At 47.3% G+C, this 26,066-nt stretch overlaps 2 protein-coding genes across 5 annotated transcripts in view; one reads left to right on the top strand and one right to left on the bottom strand.

Moving 5' to 3' along the window:
* LOC307124221 (uncharacterized protein) overlaps positions 1–26,066 on the top strand; it is a gene marked incomplete at its 3' end in the record, with an annotated part of 717,433 nt that overhangs the window by 469,905 nt on the left and 221,462 nt on the right. The gene's annotated exons all lie outside the window — the stretch shown is intronic.
* The window catches only part of LOC307122988 (B-cell receptor CD22-like), a 106,260-nt gene that overhangs the window by 39,027 nt on the left and 41,167 nt on the right, over positions 1–26,066 (bottom strand). For 2 of the 4 annotated variants that reach the window (XM_079811350.1, XM_079811349.1), the window contains exons 5-8: positions 15,214–15,471; positions 13,007–13,225; positions 6,613–6,870; positions 139–396 (exon numbers count right to left, since the gene is read on the bottom strand). In XM_079811350.1, coding sequence (XP_079667476.1) covers positions 139–396; positions 6,613–6,870; positions 13,007–13,225; positions 15,214–15,471 — 993 coding nt within the window. The remainder of the gene's footprint in view (positions 1–138; positions 397–6,612; positions 6,871–13,006; positions 13,226–15,213; positions 15,472–26,066) is intronic. The other 2 variants (XM_079811352.1, XM_079811351.1) reach the window with 1 other exon arrangement.

The following is a 26,066-nucleotide window of genomic DNA, read 5'->3' as shown; positions in this document are numbered from 1 at the left end:
TTTTACGATACTCAATGGTATCGAGGCAATTCGGTCGTGCCTAAAAAGTATCAAACATGATACTCATCCCTAATTAACAATAAATATTACAAAATGAACTTATATTTGTGAACAATGTGCAGATGATCATTAACTCACACATGACGTTTAGAGTCACATCATCAGAGTATTTCTCTCCATGTTCATTGATGGATCTGCACTTGTATTCTTCACTGTCATCAGAGCTGATCTTTGAGATTCTGTAGATTCTTCCAGATCTTACAATCGTTCCTCCTTTAAACCAGCTGAAGTTCAGAGCAGGAGGGTTTGAATCACTGCTGCAGCTCAGAGTCACTGAATCTCCCTCCACTATTACACCAGATGGACTGATGGACACTGAGACGCTCTTTGGTGGATCTAAAACATAGAAAAATTAACATTAACAATAGGGTTGGGTATCGGTTAAAAATTTTCGATATCGTTAACGATACCTTGACTTCAATACCGGTTGTTGAACGATTCTTTTTTTGATACCAATTAAATTTTTCCATTTTAATAAGCCTCTCCTTGAACTTCACCTTATCGTGGTGGAGGGGTTTGAGTACCCGAATTATCCTGGGAGCTATGTTGTCGGGGGCTATATGCCCCTGGTAGGGTCTCCCAAGGCAAACAGGTCCTTGGTGACGGGCCAGACTAAGAACAGTTCACAAACCTGTTATGACTACAATCACAACAAGGACGAGACGTCGCCCGGCAAAGCTCAGCTAGGGCCCCACCCCGGAGCCAATGATTATTTTTTTCTTTTTTTTAGTTTTCTTTTTTCAGTTTGACTTTTTTTACTTACTCATTGTTTACTTAACGGCAGAATATATGCCTCACGCTCAAGTGATGGTAAAAGTAGCCTAAAGGCCTGTACACACCGGGACGAATATCGCACGCGCTTATCGCCAGCATCTTTCGTGACGTTTTTTGGCGCGTCTTGAGTGTTTACACCCAAGCAATTTCCACTGGCGATATGCCGAGTGAACGTGCACATTCAGTAGATAGCGCTCCCGGTACACAAGGTGGTGCTGCGGCACTTTAAGCTTCTGACACTCGCTTGTCACACAGAAGAAGAAGAGAGACAGTATTTACGTTCTTGCCAAAACCACAGATATATTATGTCTTTGGCCAAAACCATTCACACACTTTTTGCTAACTGGCAAGCAGCATTTGCAGCCCATCTTCTTCTTTGTCTACTTACTACTTCTTCGTCGTATCAATGTGTGCTCGGCAAGACCGATTTTGTGCTTGAGCGCCACCAAGTCGTGTTTTACTGTCACTTCAGCAGCTCCAGGCACGTGAACAAAAGGGCTGATCTCATTGGTCGGCCAGTTTGGTCGCGTCCCGTCAAAATAAAAAAACTAACCCGAGGCGTTTTTTTAAAAATGACGCTTTTACGCCTGGCGTTTTATGCGGTGATAAACGCGCGCAAAAATATTCCCGGTGTGAACAGGCCTTAACGATTATGAATGTAAAAATAGCAAGGATACATTTTAATTTTTTATCAATAAACTAGTGTTTTCTGAGTCCGTGTTGGCTACAAAGATGAAGTTGATGATGATGCCTACTCATCATCTCCGCAGTTGTGAACGTGTGCACGCCTACAGAAGGAATTTGAATTGGTTTGTTAAAAATTAGACATTTCAAGCTTTCTATAAGCCTATTTCTCATGTCTGTGAGGTAAATAGCTTACACTATCAAAAAAAAGAGTACAAAATCGTACCTTTTAAGGTACAAGTGGCCGTCACTGGGGTGGTACCCTTAAAGGTGCATATGCAACATTTTTTCAGTAAAATATCCAAAAACCACTAGGCCAGTGTTATATATTTTGTTCAGTTGAGTACTTACAATACTTCTTCAAATGTTTCCAACTATTTGTAAATCGTGAGAAAATTGCTATTTTAACCAAGGAACCAGGATGTGTGAGGGCGTCAATTACGTCATATCTGCGTTACCCTCGGTTTCCAATTTTGCAGAAACGCTTTACTCTTACTGCAGTGTGAACAAGCGTCATAGCAGCAACCGAGAGAACGCACAGAGTAACGTCATAACATCATTTTCAACACACTCAGATGTGTCTAATATGATAAACAGAGCTGCGTTACCTCATACTCATGACCGGGAAAGCGGAAGTGGCGACTGTGGCCAAATTATATGTCCCGCCGGCGACTATGCCATAATAAAGGTCCCGCTGCTCGCGAGGCTTGTGTTGCGCTCATCTCATTAACAATCACTCCTGCTCTTGCTTCATACTACAGTAACGTTAATAATCACATCCATGAACATGATTTGAGTCCTATCCCGATTCTTTTCCACCGGCTGTGAGGTGAAGACCACTTGTCCCAAGATTCTGTGCTCAAACTTGGGGTCATCAATTGCAAATCTGTTACATGCATACTGGATCCATTACCGACTCATTTGGTTAAAGCTGGTTTACCTTTTCTTTCCTCTTTAATTATTGATATCCTACATACTTAATTTATATCTGGTACTGTCCCTACTGCATTTAAAACTGCTGTGATAACACCCATTCTTAAGAAACCTGGGACAGACCCAAAGAATCTTGATAATTTTCGCCCTATTTCAAATTTACCGTTTCTGTCAAAAATTCTAGAAAAAATTGTGGATCTCCAGCTCCATGAACACCTTTCTTCTAATGATTTATATGAGCAGTTCCAATCAGGTTATCGTTCTCATCATAGCGTTGAGACTGCACTTGTAAAGATCTCCAATGATCTACTACTACACAGCAAAATCCCCAGTGTTAAATTAACACTCCTCAGTGTACATATGTGTCCACACTACAGGGTGTTAAAAGTAACACTTATGAAGTGTTAGAGTTAATGAGATAATTAAGTGATTAATTAAGTGATGATTGACCATTAGTGATGAGAAACACAAGAACTACAATTGACTTCAGCCAGAGCTTTAGATGAAATCCACTGAAGATAAAAGAAGACATTAAATCTCTGAAGATCTCAGCAGAGGATTAAACAACTCCACAAACAGCATTACCAGCTTCACACATTATTAACCAGACTGACTTTATTTCTATCAGATGTCTACAGAAGCTCTTATTGAGAATTACATTTTTTGTTGAAACTTTTTTAATGTCACCCACCACGGTGATCAGTGTTTTCTTTAGTTGGGCAGTTTGATGACATTTTAATGTTAGTGTTTCTCTGGCTGCTGTAACTGAGTTTACTATGGCAAGAAAAGCAAGAGTAAACACAATCAGATGCTGTCGGCTGCTCAGTGATAAGAGTATGATCATTGTGTAGTGATTTAAATCACTGATTAACTTTGTTTTTACTGTGATTCCAGGAAAGATCCAGATTGGTTTTAATCAGTAGAGCTGAATAGGTTTTAAAGCAGATTCTACACTAATCACTTCTAACTCCTGCGAGATTAACTCACACACAGACATAAAGAATCAGCCTATGAATCTCAACAATGGTGACATGCTTCATGCCTCAATGCATTCTGGGAGCCATGGATGAGTTTTGCATGATGCAACCAGAATGCATTGCGGCATTAAGCATGTCACCATTGTTGAGATTCATAGGCTGATTCTTTATGTCTGTGTGTGATTAAGTCTAGCAGGAGTTAGAAGTGCTTATTGTGTGATGTGTTATTAAACCGGAAAACAAAACTTATGTACATGTTTTAAACATTGATCAGTTTATCTGATGAAAACACTGTTGGATCTCCTGCTGTAGAGTCACAAGGCTACTATAATCCATGACTCTCAGGAGATCAGCAAATAAGGCACTATATGATGATAACAACTGTACCACCAACAACAAGCCAACATCATCTGTCATCAACTTGTCATCATCAATTTTCTCTTGCTTTTCTCACCGTATCAATCAGCTACAGCAGGCAGAGAGAAAAAAAATACTGACAAGTCAAGGGTGAAGACCCCAACTAAAGTAACACTGATCACCATAATGGTGGCGTCAAACAAAACTATTATTTTCAATAAATCATCAACATCTAAACCTCAGTAAGAGCTTCTGTAGACGTCTGACAGAAATAAAGTCAGTCTGGTTAATAATGTGTGAAGCTGGTAATGCTGTTTGTGGAGTTGTTTAATCCTCCTCTGCTGAGATCTTCAGAGATTTAATGTCTTATTTTATCTTCAGTTGATTTCATCTAAAGCTGTGACTGAAGTCAGTTGTAGTTCTTGTGTTTCTCATTACTAATGGTCAATCATAACTTAATTAATCACTTAATTATATAATTAACTTTAACACTTCTTAAGTGTTACTTTTAACACCCTGTAAAGTGGACACATAAGTACACTGAGGAGTGTTCATTTAACACTGGGGATTTTGCTGTGTAGCTGCTGATTCTGGTCTTTTATCGATACTTGTACTTCTGGATCTTAGTGCAGCATTCGATACCATTTCCCACAGAATTATTTTAAGTAGATTGGAATCTATTGGTATCACTGGTATGGCTTTAAGTTGGTTTTGTTCTTATCTTAACGATCGCATTCAATTTGTACAACTTAAACAGTTTAAATCAAAACCCACTTATGTTTCCTCTGGTGTGCCTCAGGGTTCTGTTTTGGGACCTCTTTTGTTTATTATCTATATTTTACCAATTGGCACTATTTTCAGGAAATACGGCATCCAATTTCACTGTTATGCTGATGACACCCAGCTTTATCTGTCTTCTAAACCTTCCTTAAAGTTTCCCCCATCTGCTCTTTTTGAATGTTTAGATTAATTAAAAATTTGGTTTTCAGGTAATTTTCTCAAGCTTGTTTTATGGGCTTCCTTCAAAATCTGTTCATAAATTACAGTTAGTACAAAATGCAGCTGCTCGAGTCATTACCAGAACATCCATTTCAGAACATATTACTCCTGTTTTACAAAATTTGCATTGGCTTCCAGTTAAATTTCGTGTAAATTTCAAAATTTTACTTTTAACTTATAAAGCACTTAATAATTTGGCTCCTCCGTATCTTGTCGATCTTCTGCATTTATACATACCGTCTCGTACTCTAAGATCTGCTTCTGCACTTTCACTTGTTCTTCCACGCACTAGGACAACTACTATGGGGTCACAAGCTTTTATTTATGCGGCTCCTCATTTAGGGAACTTGCTTCCTGTAGAAGTTCGTAACAGTACAAGTCTTCAGGTTTTCAAAACTCGTCTTAAAACTTATTTGTTTAGGCAGGCTTTTATGTGATTTTAATGTTATTGTCGTCAGTTCTGTATTGTCTTTATTGTTTGATGAAACTTTTATCTTTTGTGTGAACTTTGTAAGGTGTCCTTGAGTGTCATGAAATGCGCCTATAAATAAAATTAATAATAATAATAATATGCTATAATAAAGGTCCTGCTGCTCACGAGGCTTGTGTTGCACTCTTCTCATTAACAATCACTCCTGCTTCTGCTTCATACTACAGTAACGTTAATAATCACATCCATGAACATGATTTCTGCCCGAGTCCTATCCCGATTCTTTTCCACTGGCTGTGAGGTGAAGACCACTTCTCCCAAGATTCTGCGCTCAAACTTGGGGTCATCAAACTACGCCTTTGTTTTGAATGGGCAAGCTCTAGTGGACGGAAAAGTTATATAGTGCAGCTTTAAGGGTACATTTTTGTACCTCTAAGTCAGAGGTAGGCAAGTTCGGTCCTAGAGAGCTGATGTCCTGCAGAGTTTAGCTCCAACCCTACTAAGCCACCACAGTATAAAACTCATGGCTCCCAGCATGCATTGCAGCATTAAGTATGTCACCCTTGTTGAGATTCATATGCTGATTCTTAAATATCTGTGTGCCTCTAAACATTCATTGGAACTATGTTTCGGGAAACACAGACTCGTGGTCAACTATGCTTATAATGACAGAACTTGCGACGTGAGGTTAGCTAACAACGCTTTTTGGAAACGCACCCCTGAGCGTCACAGTGCTCTGCTTCAGTCATTACAGGCTCGTTCTCATCAGAACGCAAAACAGAATGTAGCTGTCGGTCGCACTACACCGTATTTATTTGCACATATATCTTGTTGAAGCTCCTCACCGAAAGCATAACTAGTTGATCACGAGTGGCTCAACGGGTAGATTTATAGATAAACTCATCTTTCAGGAATTTGACCGACCGGGTTAACACTGCTGCATGAGAAATCGGGGGTGTGGCGTGTGAGCATGTGAAACCAATCCAATGCGTGTGTCTCACGGCCAATGCGTGAGAGTTGGCAGCTCTGGGTATAAACAGAAGCATTGACTAGAGTGACCGCGTCAGAGCCGTAATGCACCGCAGCAGACGGATTACACACTACAGCCTCACGTGCGATCCACTTCTCTAGGCATAACTGAAGTAAACTAGTGTTTTTCCGCCACAGCCAATCATGCTGCTTGCTTATTGGCTCTCTGACATTGATGAGATTAACCCCTTAGGTATCGAAATTTGGCATTTGGTATCAAACGACAAGACATTTTACGATACTCAATGGTATTGAGGCAATACGGTCGTGCCTAAAAAGTATCAAACATGATACTCATCCCTAATTAACAATAAATATTACAAAATGAATTTAGATTTGTGAACAATGTGCAGATGATCATTAACTCACACATGACGTTTAGAGTCACAGCATCAGAGTATTTCTCTCCATGTTCATTGATGGATCTGCACTTGTATTCTCCACTGTCATCAGAGCTGATCTTTGAGATGCTGAAGATTCTTCCAGATCTTACAATCGTTCCTCCTTTAAACCAGCTGAAGTTCAGAGCAGGAGGGTTTGAATGACTGCTGCAGTTCAGAGTCACTGAATCTCCCTCCACTATTACACCAGATGGACTGATGGACACTGAGACGCTCTTTGGTGGATCTAAAATATAGAAAAATTAACATTAACAATAGGGTTGGTTATCGGTTAAAATTTTTTGATAACAATACCTTGACTTCGATACCGGTTGCTGAATGATTCTTTTTTTGATACCAATGAAATTTTTCCATTTTAATAAGCCTCTCCTTGAACTGTCACCTTATCGTGGTGGAGGGGTTGTCTGGGGCTATATGCCCTGGTAGGGTCTCCAAAGGCAAACAGGTCCTTGGTGACGGGCCAGACTAAGAACAGTTCACAAACCCGTTATGACTACAATCACAAAAAGGACGAGACGTCGCCCGGCATGGCGCAGCCAGGGCCCCACCCCGGAGCCAATTAATCTTTTTATCTTTTTTTTAGTTTAATTTTTTCAGTTTGACTTTTTTTACTTACTCATAATTTACTTAAGGGCAGAATATATGCCTTACGCTCAAGCACTGGTAAAAGTAGCCTAACGATTATGCATGTAAAAATAGCATGGAGATTTTTTTTTATTTTTTATAAACTAGTGTTTTCTGAGTCCGTGTTGGCTACAAAGATGAAATTGATGATGATGCTTTCTCATCATCTCCGCAGTTGTGAACGTGTGCTGCCTACAGAAGGAATGTGAATTGGTTTGTTTAAAATTAGACATTTAAAGCTTTCTATAGGCCTATTTCTCATGACTGTGAGGTAAATAGCCTACACTCTCAAAAAAAAAAAGGACAAATTTGTACCCTTTAAGGTACAAGTGGGCGTCACTTGGGTGGTACCCTTAAAGGTGCATTATGCAACATTTTTTCAGTAAAATATCCAAAAACCACTAGCCATCCATCCATCCATCCATCCATCCATCATCTTCCGCTTATCCGGGGCCGGTTCGCGGGGGCAACAGTCTAAGCAGAGACGCCCAGACTTCCCTCTCCCTAGCCACTTCCTCCAGCTCTTCCGGGGAACCCCGAGGCGTTCCCAGGCCAGCTGGGAGACATAGTCCCTCCAGCGTGTCCTAGGTCTTCCCCGGGGCCTCCTCCCAGTGGGACGTGCCTGGAACACCTCCCTGGGAAGGCATCCAGGAGGCATCCGAAACAGATGCCCGAGCCACCTCAGCTGGCTCCTCTCGATGTGGAGGAGCAACGGCTCTACTCTGAGCTCCTCCCGAGTGACAGAGCTTCTCACCCTATCTCCAAGGGAGCGCCCAGCCACCCTACAGAGAAAGCTCATTTCGGCCGCCTATATCTTCGATCTTGTTCTTTTGGTCATGACCCACAGCTCATGACCATAGGTGAGAGTAGGAACGTAGATTGACCAGTAAATCGAGAGCTTTGCCTTGCAGCTCAGCTCCTTCTTAACCAGGACAGACCGGTACATCGACTGCATTACTGCAGAAGCTGCACCGATCCGTCTGTCAATCTCCCGTTCCATCCTTCCCTCACTCGTGAACAAGACCCCAAGATTCCTGAACTCCTCCACATGAGGCAGGAACTCACCACCAACCTGAAGTGGGCAATCCACCCTTTTCCGACTGAGAACCATGTTCTCGGACTTGGAGGTGCTGATTCTCATCCCAGCCGCTTCACACGCGGCTGTAACCCCCCAGTGCACACTGAAGGTCCTGGTCTGAGGAGGCCAACATGAAAACATCATCTGCAAAAAGCAGCGACAAAATCGTGTGGTCCCCAAACCGGACACTCTCCGGCCCTTGGCTGCGCCTAGAAATTTTGTCCATAAAAATTATGAACAGAACCGGTGACAAAGGGCAGCCCTGCCGGAGTCCAACATGCACCGGGAACAGGTCTGACTTACTGCCGGCAATGCGAACCAAGCTCTTGCTCCGGTCGTACAGGGACCGAACAGCCCTAAGCAGGGGGCCGCCGACCCCATACTCCCAGAGCACCCTCCACAGGATGCCACGAGGAACACAGTCGAATGCCTTCTCCAAATCCACAAAACACATGTGGACTGGTTGGGCAAACTCCCATGAACCCTCCAGCACCCTGGAAAGGGTATAGAGCTGGTCCAGTGTTCCACGACCGGGACGAAAACCACACTGTTCCTCCTGAATCTGAGGTTCCACTATCGGCCGGATTCTCCTCTCCAGTACCCTGGCATAGACTTTCCCGGGGAGGCTGAGAAGTGTGATCCCCCTATAGTTGGAACACACTCTCCGGTCCCCCTTCTTGAAAAGAGGGACCACCACCCTGGTCTGCCAGTTCAGAGGTACAGTCCCCAACTGCCATGCGATGTTGCAGAGGCGTGTCAGCCAAGACAGCCCCACAACATCCAGAGACTTTAGGTACTCAGGGTGGATCTCATCCACCCCCGGTGCCTTGCCATTGAGGAGCTTTTTAACCACCTCGATTACTTCAGCCCGGGTGATGGCCGAGTCCACCTCTGAGTCCCCAGCCACTGCTTCCTCAACGGAAGACATGTCGGTGGGATTGAGGAGATCCTCGAAGTATACCTTCCACCGCTCGACGATATCCCCAGTTGAGGTCAACAGGTGCCCATCTCCACTGTAAACAGTGTTGGTAGGGCACTGCTTCCCACTCCTGAGGTGTCGAAAGGTTTGCCAGAATCTCTTCGAGGCTGACCGATAGTCTTTCTCCATGGCCTCACCGAACTCCTCCCAGGCCCGATTTTTTGCCTCCATGACTACCCGGGCTGCAGTCTGCTTGGCCTGCCGGTACCTCTCAGCTGCCTCCGGAGTCCCACAAGCCATCCAGGCCCGATAGGACTCCTTCTTCAGCTTGACGGCATCCCTTATTTCCGGTGTCCACCACCGGGTTCGGGGATTGCCGCCCCGACAGGCACCGGAGACCTTACGTCCACAGCTCCGAGCAACCGCAGCGATAATGGAGGTGGAGAACGTGGTCCACTCGGACTCAATATCTCCAGACTCCCTCTGGATCCGATCGAAGCTCTGCCGGAGGTGGGAGTTGAAGATCTCTCTGACAGGGGGCTCGGCCAAACGTTCCCAACAGACCCTCACAGTACGTTTGTGTCTGCCGAGTCAGTCCAGCTTCCTCCCCCCGCCATCGAATCCAACTCACCACCAGGTGGTGATCAGTTGACAGCTCCGCCCCTCTCTTCACCCGAGTGTCCATGACATATGGCCAAAGGTCTGATGACACGACCACAAAGTCGATCATCGACCTCCGGCCTAGGGTGTCCTGGTGCCACGTGCACTGATGGACACCCTTAGGCTTGAACATGGTGTTCGTTATGGATAAACCGTGGCTAGCACAGAAATCCAATAACAGAACACCGCTCGAGTTCAGATCAGGGGGCCATTCCTCCACAATTACGCCCCTCCAGGTGTCACTGTCACTGCCCACGTGGGCGTTGAAGTCCCCCAGTAGAATGACGGAGTCTCCAGTCTGAGCACTTTCCAGCACCCCTCCAAGAGACTCCAAGAGGGCCGGGTACTACGCACTGCCGTTGGGGCCGTAGGCACAAACGACAGTGGGAGACCTATCCCCGTGCCGAAGGCGCAGGGAAGCAACCCTCTCGTTCACCGGGGTGAACTCCAACACATGGCGGCTGAGCTGGGGGGCTATAAGCAAACCCACTCCAGCCCTCCGCCTCTCACCATGGGCAACTCCAGAGTGGTAGATAGTCCAGCCTCTCTCAAGAAGTGTGGTTCCAGAGCCCAAGCTGTGCGTGGAGGTGAGCCCGACTATCTCTAGTCGGTACCTCTCGACCTCCCGCACAAGCTCAGGCTCCTTCCCCGCCAATGAGGTGACATTCCATGTCCCTAAAGCCAGATTCCGTGTCCAGAGATCGGGTCGCCCGTTCCACTATGCACCGGCCCCTTACGCTCCCTCCTGCAGGTGGTGAGCCCACAGGAGGGCGGCCACAGGTGACTCCTTCGGGCTGAGCCCGGCCGGACCCCATGGGGGGAGGTCCGGCCACCAGGCACTCGCATACGAGCCCCAGCCCCAGGCCTGGCTCCAGGGTGGGGCCCCGGCTGAGCCATGCCGGGCGACGTAACGGTCCTTGCTGTAGTTGAAATCATAAGGGTTTGTGAACTGTTCTTAGTCTGGCCCGTCACCGAGGACCTGTTTGCCTATAGCCCCAGACAACATAGCTCCCAGGATCATTCGGGTACTCAAACCTCTCCACCACGATAAGGTGACAGTTCAAGGAGAGACCACTAGGAAGGTGTTATATATTATGTTCAGTTGAGTACTTACAATATCCAAAATGTTTCCAACTATTTGTAAATCGTGAGAAAATTGCTATTTTAATCAAGGAACCAGGACGTGTGAGGGCGTCGCCTGTCAATTACGTCATATCTGCGTTACCCTTGGTTTCCGATTTTACTGAAACGCTTTACTCTTACTGCAGTGTGCAAAAAGTGTCATAGCAGAAACCGAGAGAACGCACAGAGTAACGTCATTACATCATTTTCAACACACTCAGATGTGTCTAATATGATAAACAGAGCTGCGTTACCTCATACTCATGACCGGGAAAGCGGAAGTCGCGACTGTGGCAAAATAAAAGTCCCGCCGGCGACTATGCCATAATAAAGGTCCCACTGCTCACGAGGCTTGTGTTGCGCTCTTCTCATTAAAAATCATTCCTGCTTCTGTTTCATACTACAGTAACGTTAATAATCACATCCATGAACATGATTTCTGCCCGAGTCCTATCCCGATTCTTTCCACCGGCTGTGAGGTGAAGACCACTTGTCCCAAGATTCTGCGCTTAGACTTGGGGTCATTAAACTACGCCTTTGTTTTGAATAGGCGACCTCTAGTGGATAGAAACATTACAGCTTTAAGGGTACATTTTTGTACCTCTAAGTCAGGGGTAGGCAAGTTCGGTCCTAAAGAGCTGATGTCCTGCAGAGTTTAGCTCCAACCCTACTAAGCCACCACAGTATAAAACTCATGGCTCCCAGCATGCATTGCAGCATTATGTATGTCACCATTGTTGAGATTCATATGCTGATTCTTAAATATCTGTGTGCGTCTAAATGTTTTTCCTCCTAGAATGTATTTAAAGGGATCCCCTGGTGTTAAGACTTGTATGGCTTAATATAACATAAATGATGTCTCTTATTGAAATATCTAGAAAACCCATGAAAGATCCACGTTATTTAAAAAATCCATTATATATTTGGACAATGGGCGCTGCCCTTTTTTTTGCGTTCTAGGTTGATGACGTAGAATGTTTGCACTCGGCAATCAACTGGTGCTACCGTAGCTATTTTTACCACAACACACCTCGAAAAATGTTTCAGAGTTCAACAAAACCAATTAATTGCTTTGTAATTACATTTAAAACACACTCAAACACATGTGCACATCTAAAAATGCAGCTTAAACTCAAAGCTCATGCAGTGATGAAGCATGAACAGAACCGCTCTGAGACACCAGACATGAGCTGCTCGCGTGAACACTGCGCATTGCGTGACTATTTATTTTCGTTATGAATTGTTTCGTTTAAAAATGGACATTCAAGTCCACATGTCATGAAAACAAGAGCTGTCATTCCAACCACTCAACTTTGCGATGCTGTTTGCGAACGTTTGTTGGAATTATGTTTCGGGAAACACTGACTTGTTTAACTATGTTTATTTATTTGCACATATATCTTCTTGAAGCCCCTCACCGAAAGCATAACTAGTCGATCACGAGTGGCTCAACAGGTAGATCTATAGATAAACTCATCTTTCAGGCATTTGACCGACCAGGTTGACACTGCAGCGTGAGAAATCGGGGGTGTGGTGTGTGAAACCAATCAAATGCGTGTGTCTCACGGCCAATGCGTGAGAGTTGGCAGCTCTAGGTATAAACAGAAGCATTGACTAGAGTGACTGCGTCAGAGCCGTAATGCACCGCAGCAGACGGGTTACACACTACAGCCTCACGTGCGATCCATGTCTCTGGGCATAACCGACGTAAACTAGTGTTTTTCCGCCAGAGCCAATCATGCTGCTTGCTTATTGGCTCTCTGACATTGATGAGATTAACCGCTTAGGCATCGAAATTTGGTATCGAACGACAAGACAATTTACGATACTCAATGGTTTCGAAGCAATTCGGTCGTGCCTAAAACGAATCAAACATGATAGATACTCAGCCTTAATTAACAATACATATTACAAAATGAACTTAGATTTGCGAAATTGTGCAGATGATCATTAACTCACACATGAGGTTTAGAGTCACATTTTCAGAGTATTTCTCTCCGTGTTCATTGACGGATCTGCACTTGTATTCTCCACTGTCATCAGAGCTGATCTTTGAGATGCTGTAGATTCTTCCAGATCTTACAATCGTTCCTCCTTTAAACCAGCTGAAGTTCAGAGCAGGACGGTTTGAATCACTGCTGCAGCTCAAGGCAAACAGGTCCTTGGTGATGGGCCAGACTAAATACAGTTCACAAACCCGTTATGACTTCAATCACAACAAGGACGAGACATCGCCCGGCATGGTGCAGCCGGGCCCCACCCCGGAGCCAATGATTATTTGCTCCTTTTTTTTTTGTTTTCTTTTTTCAGTTTGACTTTTTTTACTTACTCATAGTTTACTTAAGGGCAGAATATATGCCTCAAGCGCTGGCTAAAGTAGCCTAACGATTATGAATGTAAAAATAGCAAGGAGACATTTTTGTTTTAATAAACTAGTGTTTTCTGAGTCCGTGTTGGCTACAAAGATGAAGTTGATGATGATGCCTACTCATCATCTCCGCAGTTGTGAATGTGTGCACGCTTACAGAAGGAATGTGAATTGGTTTGTTTAAAATTAGACATTTCAAGCTTTCTATAGGCCTATTTCTCATATCTGTGAGGTAAATAGCCTACACTCTCAAAAAAAAAAGAGTACAAAATTGTACCTTTTAAGGTACAAGTGGCCGTCACTGGGGTGGGACCCTTAAAGGTGCACTATGCAACATTTATTCAGTAAAATATCCAAAAACCACAAGCCCAGTGTTATATATTGTGTTCAGTTGAGTACTTACAATATCCCAAATGTTTCCAACTATTTGTAAATCGTGGGAAAATTGCTATTTTAACCAAGGAACCAGGACGTGTGAGGGCGTCGCCTGTCAATTACGTCATATCTGCGTTACCCTCGGTTTCCGATTTTGCAGAAACGCTTTACTCGTACTGCAGTGTGAAACAAGCGTCATAGCAGCAACCGAGAGAAAGCAGAGAGTAACGTCATAACATAATTTTCAACACACTCAGATGTGTCTAATATGATAACCAGAGCTGCGTTACCTCAAACTCATGACTGGGAAAGCGGAAGTGGCGCTGGCGACTGTGGCAAAATAAAAGTCCCGCTGGCGACTATGTCATAATAAAGGTCCTGCTGCTCGCGAGGCTTGTGTTGCGCTCTTCTCATTAACAATCACTGCTGCTTCTGCTTCATACTACAGTAACGTTAATAATCACATCCGTGAACATGGTTTCTGCCCGAGTCCTATCCCGATTCTTTTCCACCGGCTGTGAGGTGAAGACCACTTGTCCCAAGATTCTGCGCTCAAACTTGGGGTCATCAAACTATGCCTTTGTTTTGAATAGGCAACCTCTAGTGGATGGAAAAGTTACATAGTGCAGCTTTAAGGGTACATTTTTGTACCTCTAAGTCAGGGGTAGGCAAGTTCGGTCCTAAAGAGCTGATGTCCTGCAGACTTTTGCTCCAACCCTAATAAGCCACCACAGTATAAAACTCATGGCTCCCAGCATGCATTGCAGCATTAAGTATGTCACCATTGTTGAGATTCATATGTTGATTCTTAAATATCTGTGTGCGTCTAAACGTTCCTTGGAACTATGTTTTGGGAAACACTGACTTGTTTAACTATGCTTATAATGACAGAACTTGAAACACGAAGTTAGCTAACGACGCTTTCAGGAAACGCACCCCTGAGCGTCACAGCGCTCCGCTTCACTCATTACAGGCTCGTTCTCATCAGAACGCAAAACAGATTGAAGCTGTCGGTCGCACTACACCGTATTTATTTGTACTTATATCTTCTTGAAGCCCCTCACCGAAAGCATAACTAGTCGATCACGAGTGGCTCAACAGGTAGATCTATAGATAAACTCATCTTTCAGGAATTTGACCGACCGGGTTGACACTTCAGCATGAGAAATCGGGGGTGTGGTGTGTGAAACCAATCAAATGCGTGTCTCTCACAGCCAATGCGTGAGAGTTGGCAGCTCTGGGTATAACCAGAAGCATTGACTAGAGTGACCGCGTCAGAGCCGTAATGCACCGCAGCAGACGGATTACACACAATTCGGTCGTGCCTAAAAAGTATCAAACATGATACTCAGCCCTAATTAACAATAAATATTACAAAACGAACTTAGATTTGTGAACAATGTGCAGATGATCATTAACTCACACATGACGTTTAGAGTCACAGAATTAGAGTATTTCTTTCCATGTTCACTGAAGGATCTGCACTTGTATTCTCCACTGTCATCAGAGCTGATCTTTGAGATTCTGTAGATTCTTCCAGATCTTACAATCGTTCCTCCTTTAAACCAGCTGAAGGTCAGAGCAGGAGGGTTTGAATCACTGCTGCAGCTCAGAGTCACTGAATCTCCCTCCACTATTACACCAGATGGACTGATGGACACTGAGACGCTCTTTGGTGGATCTAATCACAAACAAACAAATAAAACATTAACAAATTCAATGTTGACATCACACACTTGGTTGAGACTTATGAATCACAGATTTAGGAATAATTATTTCAGCAAATGGACTGATGGAGATCACAGGATTCAATTGAGGATCTGCAGATGTAAAACAGGACTCTAAAGTTTTGAACTGAGTTCAGAGTGCGATTTTGGCGACGACAGCAGGGGTTTGGGTGGGGACAAGGTTCTGATCTGAAAAATTTGTATAAATAAATAAATAAATAATAATATATTTTTTTGTAAATTTAATTAAACATTTCTGTGTGTGTGTATTACTTCTTGCATTTCTCTCTTTCAAAGATGTCAGAGGCAAATTAACAATCCTTAAAATTAATAATTTGGAATATTTTTTTTCTCTCCAGAATTTACTGTGCTGTAAATATAATTTATTCTGAAGCAATAGTCTCACCAGTGTTCAATCAGCTTTGAGATATTTAAATCTGCATATCTTTGATATTTTTACCTTTTATGAAGGGCATTTTCCCATAATCTTATTAAATATAGACTACGCTTCAGCTTTCATTTTATATTCTTAAATTTGATCTATAAATTAAATTAGAATAAGAGACTGTAGGGCTGTTGCCAATCAAATTAAATCATTTACACTGAAACATTTTATGAGATTGTTTTTAAGATTTTTGAATATACAAATAAGAAATGTCGGAAAGCTCCTCCATGGACTGCCACCTTAACGTGGTGGAGGGGTTTGAGTACCCGAATGACCCTAGGAGCTATGTTGTCCGGGGCTATATGCCCCTGGTAGGGTCTCCCAAGGCAAACAGGTCCTAGGTGACGGGTCAGACTAAGAGCAGTTCAAAAACCCCTAATGATGACAAAAAAAAGGAGGACCGTGACGTCGCCCGGTATGGCGCAGCCGGGGCCCCACCCTGGAGCCAGGCCTGGGGTTGGGGCTCGTATGCGAGCGCCTGGTGGCCGGGCCTTCCCCCACGGGGTCCGGCCGGGCTCAGCCCGAAGGAGCGACGTGGGGACACCTTCCCGTGGGCCCACCACTCACGGGAGGGACCGTAAGGGGCCGGTGCAAAGAGAATCGGGCAGCAGTCGAAGGCGGGGGCCTAGACGGCCCGATCCCTGGACACGGAAACTGGCTCTTGGGACATGGAATGTCACCTCGCTGGCGGGGAAAGAGCCTGAGCTTGTGCGTGAGGTTGAGAGGTTCCGACTAGAGATAGTCGGAATCACCTCCACGCATGGCTTGGGCTCTGGAACCACACTCCTCGAGAGGGGATGGACTCTTTACCACTCTGGAGTTGCCCATGGTGAGAGGCGGCGGGCTGGTGTGGGTTTGCTTATAGCCCCCCAGCTCTGCTGCCATGTGTTGGAGTTTACCCCGGTGAACGAGAGGGTCGTTTCCCTGCGGCTTCGGCTCGGGGATAGGTCTCTCACTGTTGTCTGTGCCTACGGGCCGAACGGCAGTGCAGAGTACCCGACCTTCTTGGGGTCTCTGGGAGGGGTGCTGGAAAGTGCTCCGACTGGGGACTCCGTCGTTCTACTGGGGGACTTCAACGCCCACGTGGGCAATGACAGTGAAACCTGGAGGGGCGTGATTGGGAGGAACGGCCCTCCTGATCTGAACCCGAGTGGTGTTCAGTTATTGGACTTCTGTGCTAGTCCGGCAGCAGGGGCTGGTATGCTGAGTATCAGAGCGCGTCTGCTTTCATAGCACCTGAGTCGGTCTGTCTCAGTCGCCCGGTGAGCAGAAGAGCACCTCGCCAATGGTCACGGGGCAATAGACCTAGTCAGTTGGTCACTGCGGGGCAACTCATAACTACACCAACTGTCACACACCTGTGTTCCGTTGGAATTTGTAGCGCTGAGTCCAGAGGTGGAAGTTTGACCTGGGCATGCATGCTTTCACTTAAATTTTTTGCCCGGGCGCTCTCTACTATGAGCATCTCATCTCTCCTTTATGACGGCAAACTTTCAGCTTCCACGACTGGCAACTCGGGAGCACTCTGTCTTTAAGAGTGCTGTCGTTGCTCGGCAAGGTTCGCGTGTACGGCAGGCGCGACCTGGTCGTCATCCTGCAACTGTCGCATACACCTCCATCGCATGCTGGAATGTACGCTCTCTTGGTGTTAGTTCTGACATGGACTGCGTCTCACCCCGTAAATCAGCCCTGATTGATGCAGAACTACTCCGACTTAACATCTCCATCGCTGCCCTGAGTGAAACCTGGCTGACCGGTGTTGGCTCTGTCCGGGAAAAAAACTATACTTTATTCTGGAATGGATACCCAGACGGTGACAGACCAATGCACGGTGTTGGTTTTGCAATCCAAAACAGGCTACTGTCCTCAGTGGAAAAACCTGTGCCCATCTCCTCACGCCTCTCCTCACTGCGCCTGCACACAAACTGTGGCCCAGTTACGATCATAGCCACTTACGCCCCTACACTGACTTCTGATTTAGATGTAAAGGAATCTTTCTACAATCAACTTAGCGCCATTGTTCAGAAGACCCCCTCAACTGAACGTTTGATGATCCTTGGTGACTTTAATGCCCGAGTGGGTGCTAACGCTAGTGCATGGCCTGACATTCTGGGAAGCCATGGATATGGCAACATGAATGACAACGGTCAGCGCTTACTGGAATTTTGTAGCACCCACAAACTCTGTGTCCCCTCCTCATTCTTTCAGGGCTCAAGCTCCTCCAAGGTCACCTGGCGCCATCCACGTTCTAAGCGCTGGCACCAACTTGACCATGTACTGGTGAAGCGTGAACATTTGAAGGAAGTAACACACTGTCGATCACTACACTCAGCAGACTGTGACACGGACCACGCCCTTCTACGTTGCAAACTAAGGATGGTCCCAAACAAGTTTCATTATGCCAGGCCTAAGCCTACTCCTCGTCTGGATGTTTCTGCAACCTATGTTCCTGCGTTGCAGCATGCGTTCCAGGAACTACTTGCTTCCAGCTTTGACTCCTCACCTCCTCATGCAGACATCACGGCTGCCTGGCAGCACTTCCACTCTACTACCACAAAGGCTGCTTTTTCCATCTTTGGAAAGCGATCCAGATCCCAGCCTGACTGGTTCAAAACCCATGCCAGCCTGCTCCTACCTGAAATTGACTCTAAGCGCTCAGCCAGACTGTCCTACCTGCAGCATAACACTCGCTCAAATAAGGCAGCTTTGAAGCAGGCATGCCGCAATGTCCAGCGGGTCACTCGCACAGCCATGCAGGCTTACTGGAGCACACTGTGTGACCGTATTGAGTCAAGTGCATCCATTGGAAACATTCGAGGAGTCTTTGAAGGACTGAAAGAAGCCTTGGGCCCAATCCCTAAAAAATCGTCTCCACTCTGTTCCCTATCAGGTGAACTTCTGACTGATTTGGAATCTCAATTGGCGAGATGGGCAGAGCACTATAGCCTTCTCTATGCTCAGCCTGTCACAGCCAACACACTGGCAATAACCGCGGCTGTTCCTGAGCTCCCCCCTATGTCTGATCTGGATGCAGATATTACCATTGAGGAAATCAAATCTGCAATTAAAGCAATAAAAAATAACAAGTCTCCTGGAGCTGACGGCCTCCCCCCTGAGGCTTATAAGGCAGGCGGTGATGTTCTTGCCTCTGTCCTACATCATCTGGTTGTGATGTGCTGGAAGAGTGGATATCTCCCAGATGTCCTTAGAGATGCCAACATCATCACCATCTATAAGAACAAGGGGGACCGTGCAGACTGTAACAACTTCAGAGGAATATCTCTGCTCAGTCTTGCTGGGAAGATATTTGCTCGCACTATTCTACCACGTCTACAAATCCTTGCTGACCGTATCCTCCCTGAAAGCCAGTGTGGGTTTCGTGCTGGCCGCTCCATAGCAGACATGGTGTTCTGTGTTCGTCAACTACAGGAAAAGTGTATTGAACAGCATAAACCTCTGTTCTTGGTGTTTGTAGACTTGACCAAGGCTTTTGACTACGTTAGTCGATCTGGACTTTTCCTCATCCTACAAAGACTTGGCTGCCCTCCAAAGTTACTGAAGGTGATCACTGAGTTTCATGAGGGCATGAAGGCAACTGTACACTCTGAAGGCACTTGCTCTGAAGAGTTCCAGATAAGGTGTGGAGTAAAGCAGGGATGTGTCCTTGCTCCTACCCTTTTCGGAATTTTCTTCTCTGCCCTACTACGCCGTGCCTTCCCTGATGACTCGGGTATCCTGCTACACACCCGCAGCTCAGGAAAGCTGTTCAATCTGGCCAGACTGCGGGCAAAGACTAAAGTACGCCATGTTCTGGTACGTGAGCTGCTTTATGCTGATGATGCTGCCTTTGTTGCCCACTCAGAGGTAGATCTACAACTACTCTGCTCATCTTTTGCCGCTGCATGTCTAGAGTTTGGTTTGCAGATCAGTCTTAAAAAAACAGTTATCCTTGCCCAACCTGCAACCCTGAACCCTACAGTATACATTAACAACACACCTCTATCTGTGGTAGACAAATTCACCTACCTGGGTTCCACAGTATCAAACAACAATAACCTTGACGCAGAGCTTGACATGCGCATTGGGAGGGCATCATCGGTGTTTGGAAAATTGAGCAAGCGTGTCTGGCACAACAAGAACCTCTCATTGCTCCTCAAAGTCCGTGTGTATCATGCATGTGTACTTAGCACCTTGCTATATGCAAGTGAGACATGGACAACTTACAGGAGGCACGAACATCGCCTCAACGCCTTCCATTTTCGCTGCCTCCGCTCCATACTGGGTGTATGCTGGAAGGACCATGTGCCAAACTCTGTCATACTTGGGAGAACTGGTTCCAGTGACCTGTACACCATCCTTCGTGAACGCCACCTCCGTTGGATTGGACATATCTATCGAATGAAGGACACCCGCCTCCCAAAAATCTTGCTGTATGGCGAGCTGGCAAATGCCCCCCGCAAACATGGTCGCCCCCATCTACGTTTTAAAGATGTCATTAAGAGGGATCTTCAGGCCTTCTCCATCAACCTGGACAACTGGGAGGCACTTGCAATTGACAGACCCAACTGGCGTGCAGCAATTGACAACGGCCGCAGGGACTCTCAGGAGTCCTATAAGTCATTTCTGGAAGAGAGAAGCTCAAAACGGGAAGCAGTTCGTCGCACTCGACATGAACGGCCATAGTAGTAGTGCTAGTTACAGTTTGTCCATAACGAACACCATGTTCAAGCATAAGGGTGTCCATCAGTGCACATGGCACCAGGACACCCTAGGTCGTAGGTCAATGATCGACTTTGTGGTCGTTTCATCTGATCTGCGGCCGTATGTCTTGGACACTCGGGTGAAGAGAGGGGCGGAGCTGTCAACTGATCACCACCTGGTGGTGAGTTGGATCCGATGGCGGGGGAGGAAGCTGGATAGACTCGGTAGACCCAAACGTACTGTGAGGGTCTGCTGGGAACGTTTGGCAGAGTCTCATGTCAGAGAGATCTTCAACTCCTGCCTCCGGCAGAGCTTCGACCGGATCCCGAGGGAGGCTGGAGATATTGAGTCCGAGTGGACCATGTTCTCCACCTCCATTGTCAAAGCGGCTGATCGGAGCTGTGGACGCAAGGTCTCCGGTGCCTGTCGAGGCGGCAATCCCCGAACCCGGTGGTGGACACCGGAAGTAAGGGATGCCGTCAAGCTGAAGAAGGAGTCCTATCGGGCCTGGCTGGCTTGTGGGACTCCTGAGGCAGCTGACAGGTACCGACAGGCTAAACGGACTGCAGCCCGGGTGGTCGTGGAGGCAAAAACTCGGGCCTGGGAGGAGTTCGGTGAGGCCATGGAAAAAGACTATCGGCTGGCCTCGAAGAGATTCTGGCAAACCGTCCGGCGCCTCAGGAGGGGGAAGCAGTGCCCTACCAACGCTGTTTACAGTGGCGATGGGCGGCTGTTGACCTCGACTGGGGATGTTGTCGGACGGTGGAAGGAATACTTCGAGGATCTCCTCAATCCCGCCGTCACGTCTTCCATTGAGGAAGCAGAGGCTGGGGGCTCAGAGGAGGACTTGTCCATCACCCGGGCTGAAGTCACCGAGGTGGTCAAGAAACTCCTCGGTGGCAAGGCACCGGGGGTGGATGAGATCCGCCCTGAGTACCTCAAGTCTCTGGATGTTGTGGGGCTGTCTTGGCTGACACGCCTCTGCAGCATCGCGTGGCGGTCGGGGACAGTGCCTCTGGGATGGCAGACCGGGGTGGTGGTCCCTCTTTTTAAGAAGGGGGACCGTAGGGTGTTTTCCAACTATAGGGGGATCACACTTCTCAGCCTCCCCGGGAAAGTCTATGCCAGGGTACTGGAGAGGAGAATCCGGCCGATAGTGGAACCTCGGATTCAGGAGGAACAGTGTGGTTTTCGTCCTGGTCGTGGAACACTGGACCAGCTCTATACCCTCTACAGGGTGCTGGAGGGTTCATGGGAGTTTGCCCAACCAGTCCACATTTGTTTTGTGGATTTGGAGAAGGCATTCGACTGTGTCCCTCGCGGCGTCCTGTGGAGGGTGCTGGGGGAATATGGGGTCCGGGGTCCTTTGCTGAGGGCTGTCCGGTCCCTGTATGACCGAAGCAGGAGTTTGGTCCGCATTGCCGGCAGTAAGTCAGACTTGTTCCCGGTGCATGTTGGACTCCGGCAGGGCTGCCCTTTGTCGCCGGTTCTGTTCATAATTTTTATGGACAGAATTTCTAGGCGCAGCCAAGGGCCGGAGGGTGTCAGGTTTGGGGACCACACGGTTTCGTCTCTGCTCTTTGCGGATGACGTTGTCGTGTTGGCCCCTTCTAACCAGGACCTTCAGCATGCATTGGGACGGTTTGCAGCCGAGTGTGAAGCGGCTGGGATGGGGATCAGCACCTCCAAATCCGAGGCCATGGTCCTCAGTCGGAAAAGGGTGGCTTGCCCACTCCAGGTTGGTGAAGAGTTCCTGCCCCAAGTGGAGGAGTTTAAGTATCTAGGGGTCTTGTTCACGAGTGAGGGGAGGATGGAACGGGAGATTGACAGACGGATCGGTGCAGCTTCTGCAGTAATGCGGTCGATGTACCGGTCTGTCGTGGTGAAGAAAGAGCTAAGCCGTAAGGCGAAGCTCTCGATTTACCGGTCAATCTACGTTCCTACTCTCACCTATGGTCATGAGCTTTGGGTCATGACCGAAAGGACAAGATCCCGGATACAGGCGGCCGAAATGAGCTTTCTCCGCAGGGTGGCTGGGCGCTCCCTTAGAGAAAGGGTGAGAAGCTCAGTCACTCGGGAGGAACTCGGAGTAGAGCCGCTGCTCCTCCACATCGAGAGGGGACAGCTGAGGTGGCTCGGGCATCTGTTCCGGATGCCTCCTGAACGCCTTCCCGGGAAGGTGTTTCGGGCATGTCCAACCGGGAGGAGCCCCCGGGGAAGACCGAGGACACGCTGGAGGGACTATGTCTCCCGGCTGGCCTTGGAACGCCTCGGTGTCCCCCCGGAAGAGCTGGAGGAAGTGTCTAGGGAGAGGGAAGTCTGGGCATCTCTGCTTAGACTGCTGCCCCCGCGACCCGGCCCCGGATAAGCGGAAGAAGATGGATGGATGGATGGAAATGTCGGAAAGAAGACATTAAACTAAACAACCAGTTGGTGGCACGCCCAATGCGTGAGACTTGAGAACCCTATAAAAGTATTGATCAGTGGCGGCTGGTGGAAAGTTTTCTAGGTAGGTTTTGTGTTTTGTGGATCATTGTGATACTGAGTATGATCACTAGAGGGCAGTAAAACCTAGAGATGATGAAGAAGTTGAGTTGCTGAATTGCTGATGTTCTGTTTTACTGATGTTTCCTACATTAAAGACACACGTTTGGATTTAGCTTTAGTTTTCATCCTTTTGTCCTTTTTTAACAAGTATATAAATTATACTGTTATATATATGTATTGTGAATTAACACAAAATTGTTCATTTACATATGCCTGGTGTGGCCGCCTGATCTAAATGAGTGCTTTCCCCTTTAATTGTTGTGATGTCATGAGCCAACATCACTTCCTGTTCTGTCTCCTCTTCCCTTTTGCCTTGTATCTGAATGGGAGAGGTAGGAATCATTTGGCTTCTGATAATCTTATTTAATCTTTATAGTAATTATTTTATTATTTATTGTAATCATTTACTTTATTGACGGGAAGTGCTTGGCCAGACGAGCCACATTACTCCATTGTTTGGGAACAGACGGACAGTGGATATTTTACGCTCTATCAGAAACAGGCGACACTTATGCCTCTCCTGTCGGTGCACTAGAGAAACATTTTACTCCAAAAGTCAATGTCGTTGTTAAATGTGTTTCTTTCGGAAAGCGAGCTCAATTTCAACATGAGACTCCTGTGCAATCTGCCCTTGTGTTCCCTTGCAGCCGCCTGTGGTTTTGATGACAAATCTGATGACATGATACGTGCAGGCCTGTATTAAGAACACGTCAGGCCCTGGGGCTACAATAACATGCAACCTGTGGCCAGTGGAAGTGACTGTGTTACACTCCACAGCTATACACTTGCAAATGACGGGTATTAATGTCAAGCACTGACTATTTATATGAATAATTATGATAATACAAATTATTATTTTGTGTTTAGTTCAGGGAGGGCAGCGCCTCTATTGGCCATCTGGTATTATTTGCATATATTTATATACATCATTTATATGCCTTTTCATTGACAAAGCACTGCATTTGTAAACGTGATCTTTCCTGTTTCCTTCTCAGCTTTAGAAATGTGTTGTGTTTTTGAAACACCTGATCTAAATCTGTAGTTCCCTTTCAGTCGGTCACTACGACGTACGTCGGTAATTACCGACGAATTGGGATCACTTCAGAGAGCCCCTATCAGCTTCGAGAACTTAAGAACAGGCCAATGAACAATTGGCGTGCGAGATTTGCATCTCGCGCTCCGCCCCGCGCCGCGGGTATAAACAGGAAGCGAGAGCAACGCACTGACGTCATTCCCTTCGGAGCCGAACGGCGTTTGAAGTAGCAGACTGCTTCCTGATTCATTCAGCGATTCAAGAGAGAATTCTAAGACAGAGAAGAGGAACGTTGTGTTGGTGTGACGGCATTCTCCAGCGGGACCGCGAACTCAGCTGCAAGTGAAACAACTGCTGTTATCACAGCAAACCTGTTGGTTTCGGTGGGCGTTTCCCAAATTGAGTGCAAACACAGGCTGCACTATTCCCTGTGTGTTGCCGCGGTTTCCCTGGGTGCTTCAGCACTCTCTTAAAAGAGCGTTTCCTCACAAAAAGAGCAACACGGGTGTGACACTGCGTCTTTTTCAAGATGTCATTCCACCCGTGCGTTTCTGGATGCGGTCGTTCCCTCTCGCCCGCTGACGGCCACACTCACTGCATCACGTGCCTGGGCTTACAGCACGCTGAGGCAGCGTTTGTGAATAGCTCGTGTTCTCACTGCGGGAACATGACTATTGCGGTGCTTAGGTCAAGACTCACCTACCTCCGGGAAGGCGGAGTCCCCCTCCCCATACCTCGATCTAGAGCTATCCCTAACCAGGATAGACCTACTTCGACGGATGACCGGGGTGACCTGAGGATTACGTTCAGGACAAACCCGCCTAGTGTCCCTACGCAGGTCCCTGAACCCTCGCAAGCACCGCTGCCGGTGGCGCCACCGGAAGAGATCGCTGGTCCCGCCCACGGGCGGCCAGTCATCTCTTTCGTAGCGCCCGCGGACGAGCAGATGTCTATCGCAGCATCGGAGGGGGAGTTCCAGTCCTCGGAGGATGAGGATTCAGCTGTACTGCCTCCCTCTGGGAGAGTGGCAACGGCTGAGTCGGACCCTGAGTTGACGGCTATGCTTTCCCGGGCCGCCGAAAAGGTCGGGCTTGTGTGGAACCCTCCACCACGTCCCGAACCTTCTAGGTTGGATGATTGGTTTCTGGGGGGGGGTCGCGCTGGTTCTCAGCGTCCCGCCCCAGTACCATTCTTCCCGGAGGTGCATGAGGAGCTTTCCAGGTCGTGGACGACACCCTTCACTGCCAGAAACAGACCTGGAGGCTCCTCCCTCCTCACTACCCTTGATGGTGGACAGGCCAAGGGTTACGAGAGGATCCCGCCAGTCGAACGCGCCGTCGCGATGCAGCTGCGTCCGGCGACCGCCTCCGAGTGGCGTGGTGATCCTCGTCTCCCGTCCAAAGCCTGTAGGTTTTCGTCCAGTCTTACTGCGAAGGCCTACAGGTCCTGCGGACAGGCCGCGTCTGCCTTGCATGCCATGGCGTTGCTCCAGGTGCACCAGGCCCAGGCACTCATGGACATGCACGAGGGTAGGTCTGACCCAGAGCTCCTCCGGGAGCTCCGGGCGGCGACGGACCTCGCCCTTCGGGCGACGAAAGTTACCGCCCGTTCCGTGGGTCAGGCGATGTCCACCTTAGTGGTCCAGGAACGGCATCTCTGGCTCAACCTGGCCGACATGAGGGAGACTGACAAGAACCGGTTCCTGGACTCCCCCATATCGTCGGCCGGGTTGTTCGGCGACGCGGTCGAGAATTTCGCCCAGCAATTCTCGGCCGCCCAGAAGCAGACGAAGGCCATCAAACATATCCTGCACCGGCGGCCCG

Source organism: Gobio gobio (genome assembly GCF_949357685.1).
Source record: "Gobio gobio genome assembly, chromosome: 3".
Classification (NCBI taxonomy): Eukaryota; Metazoa; Chordata; class Actinopteri; order Cypriniformes; family Gobionidae; genus Gobio; species Gobio gobio.
Note: the sequence above shows the minus strand (reverse complement) of the source record. Positions and strands in the feature narration are given on the sequence as shown.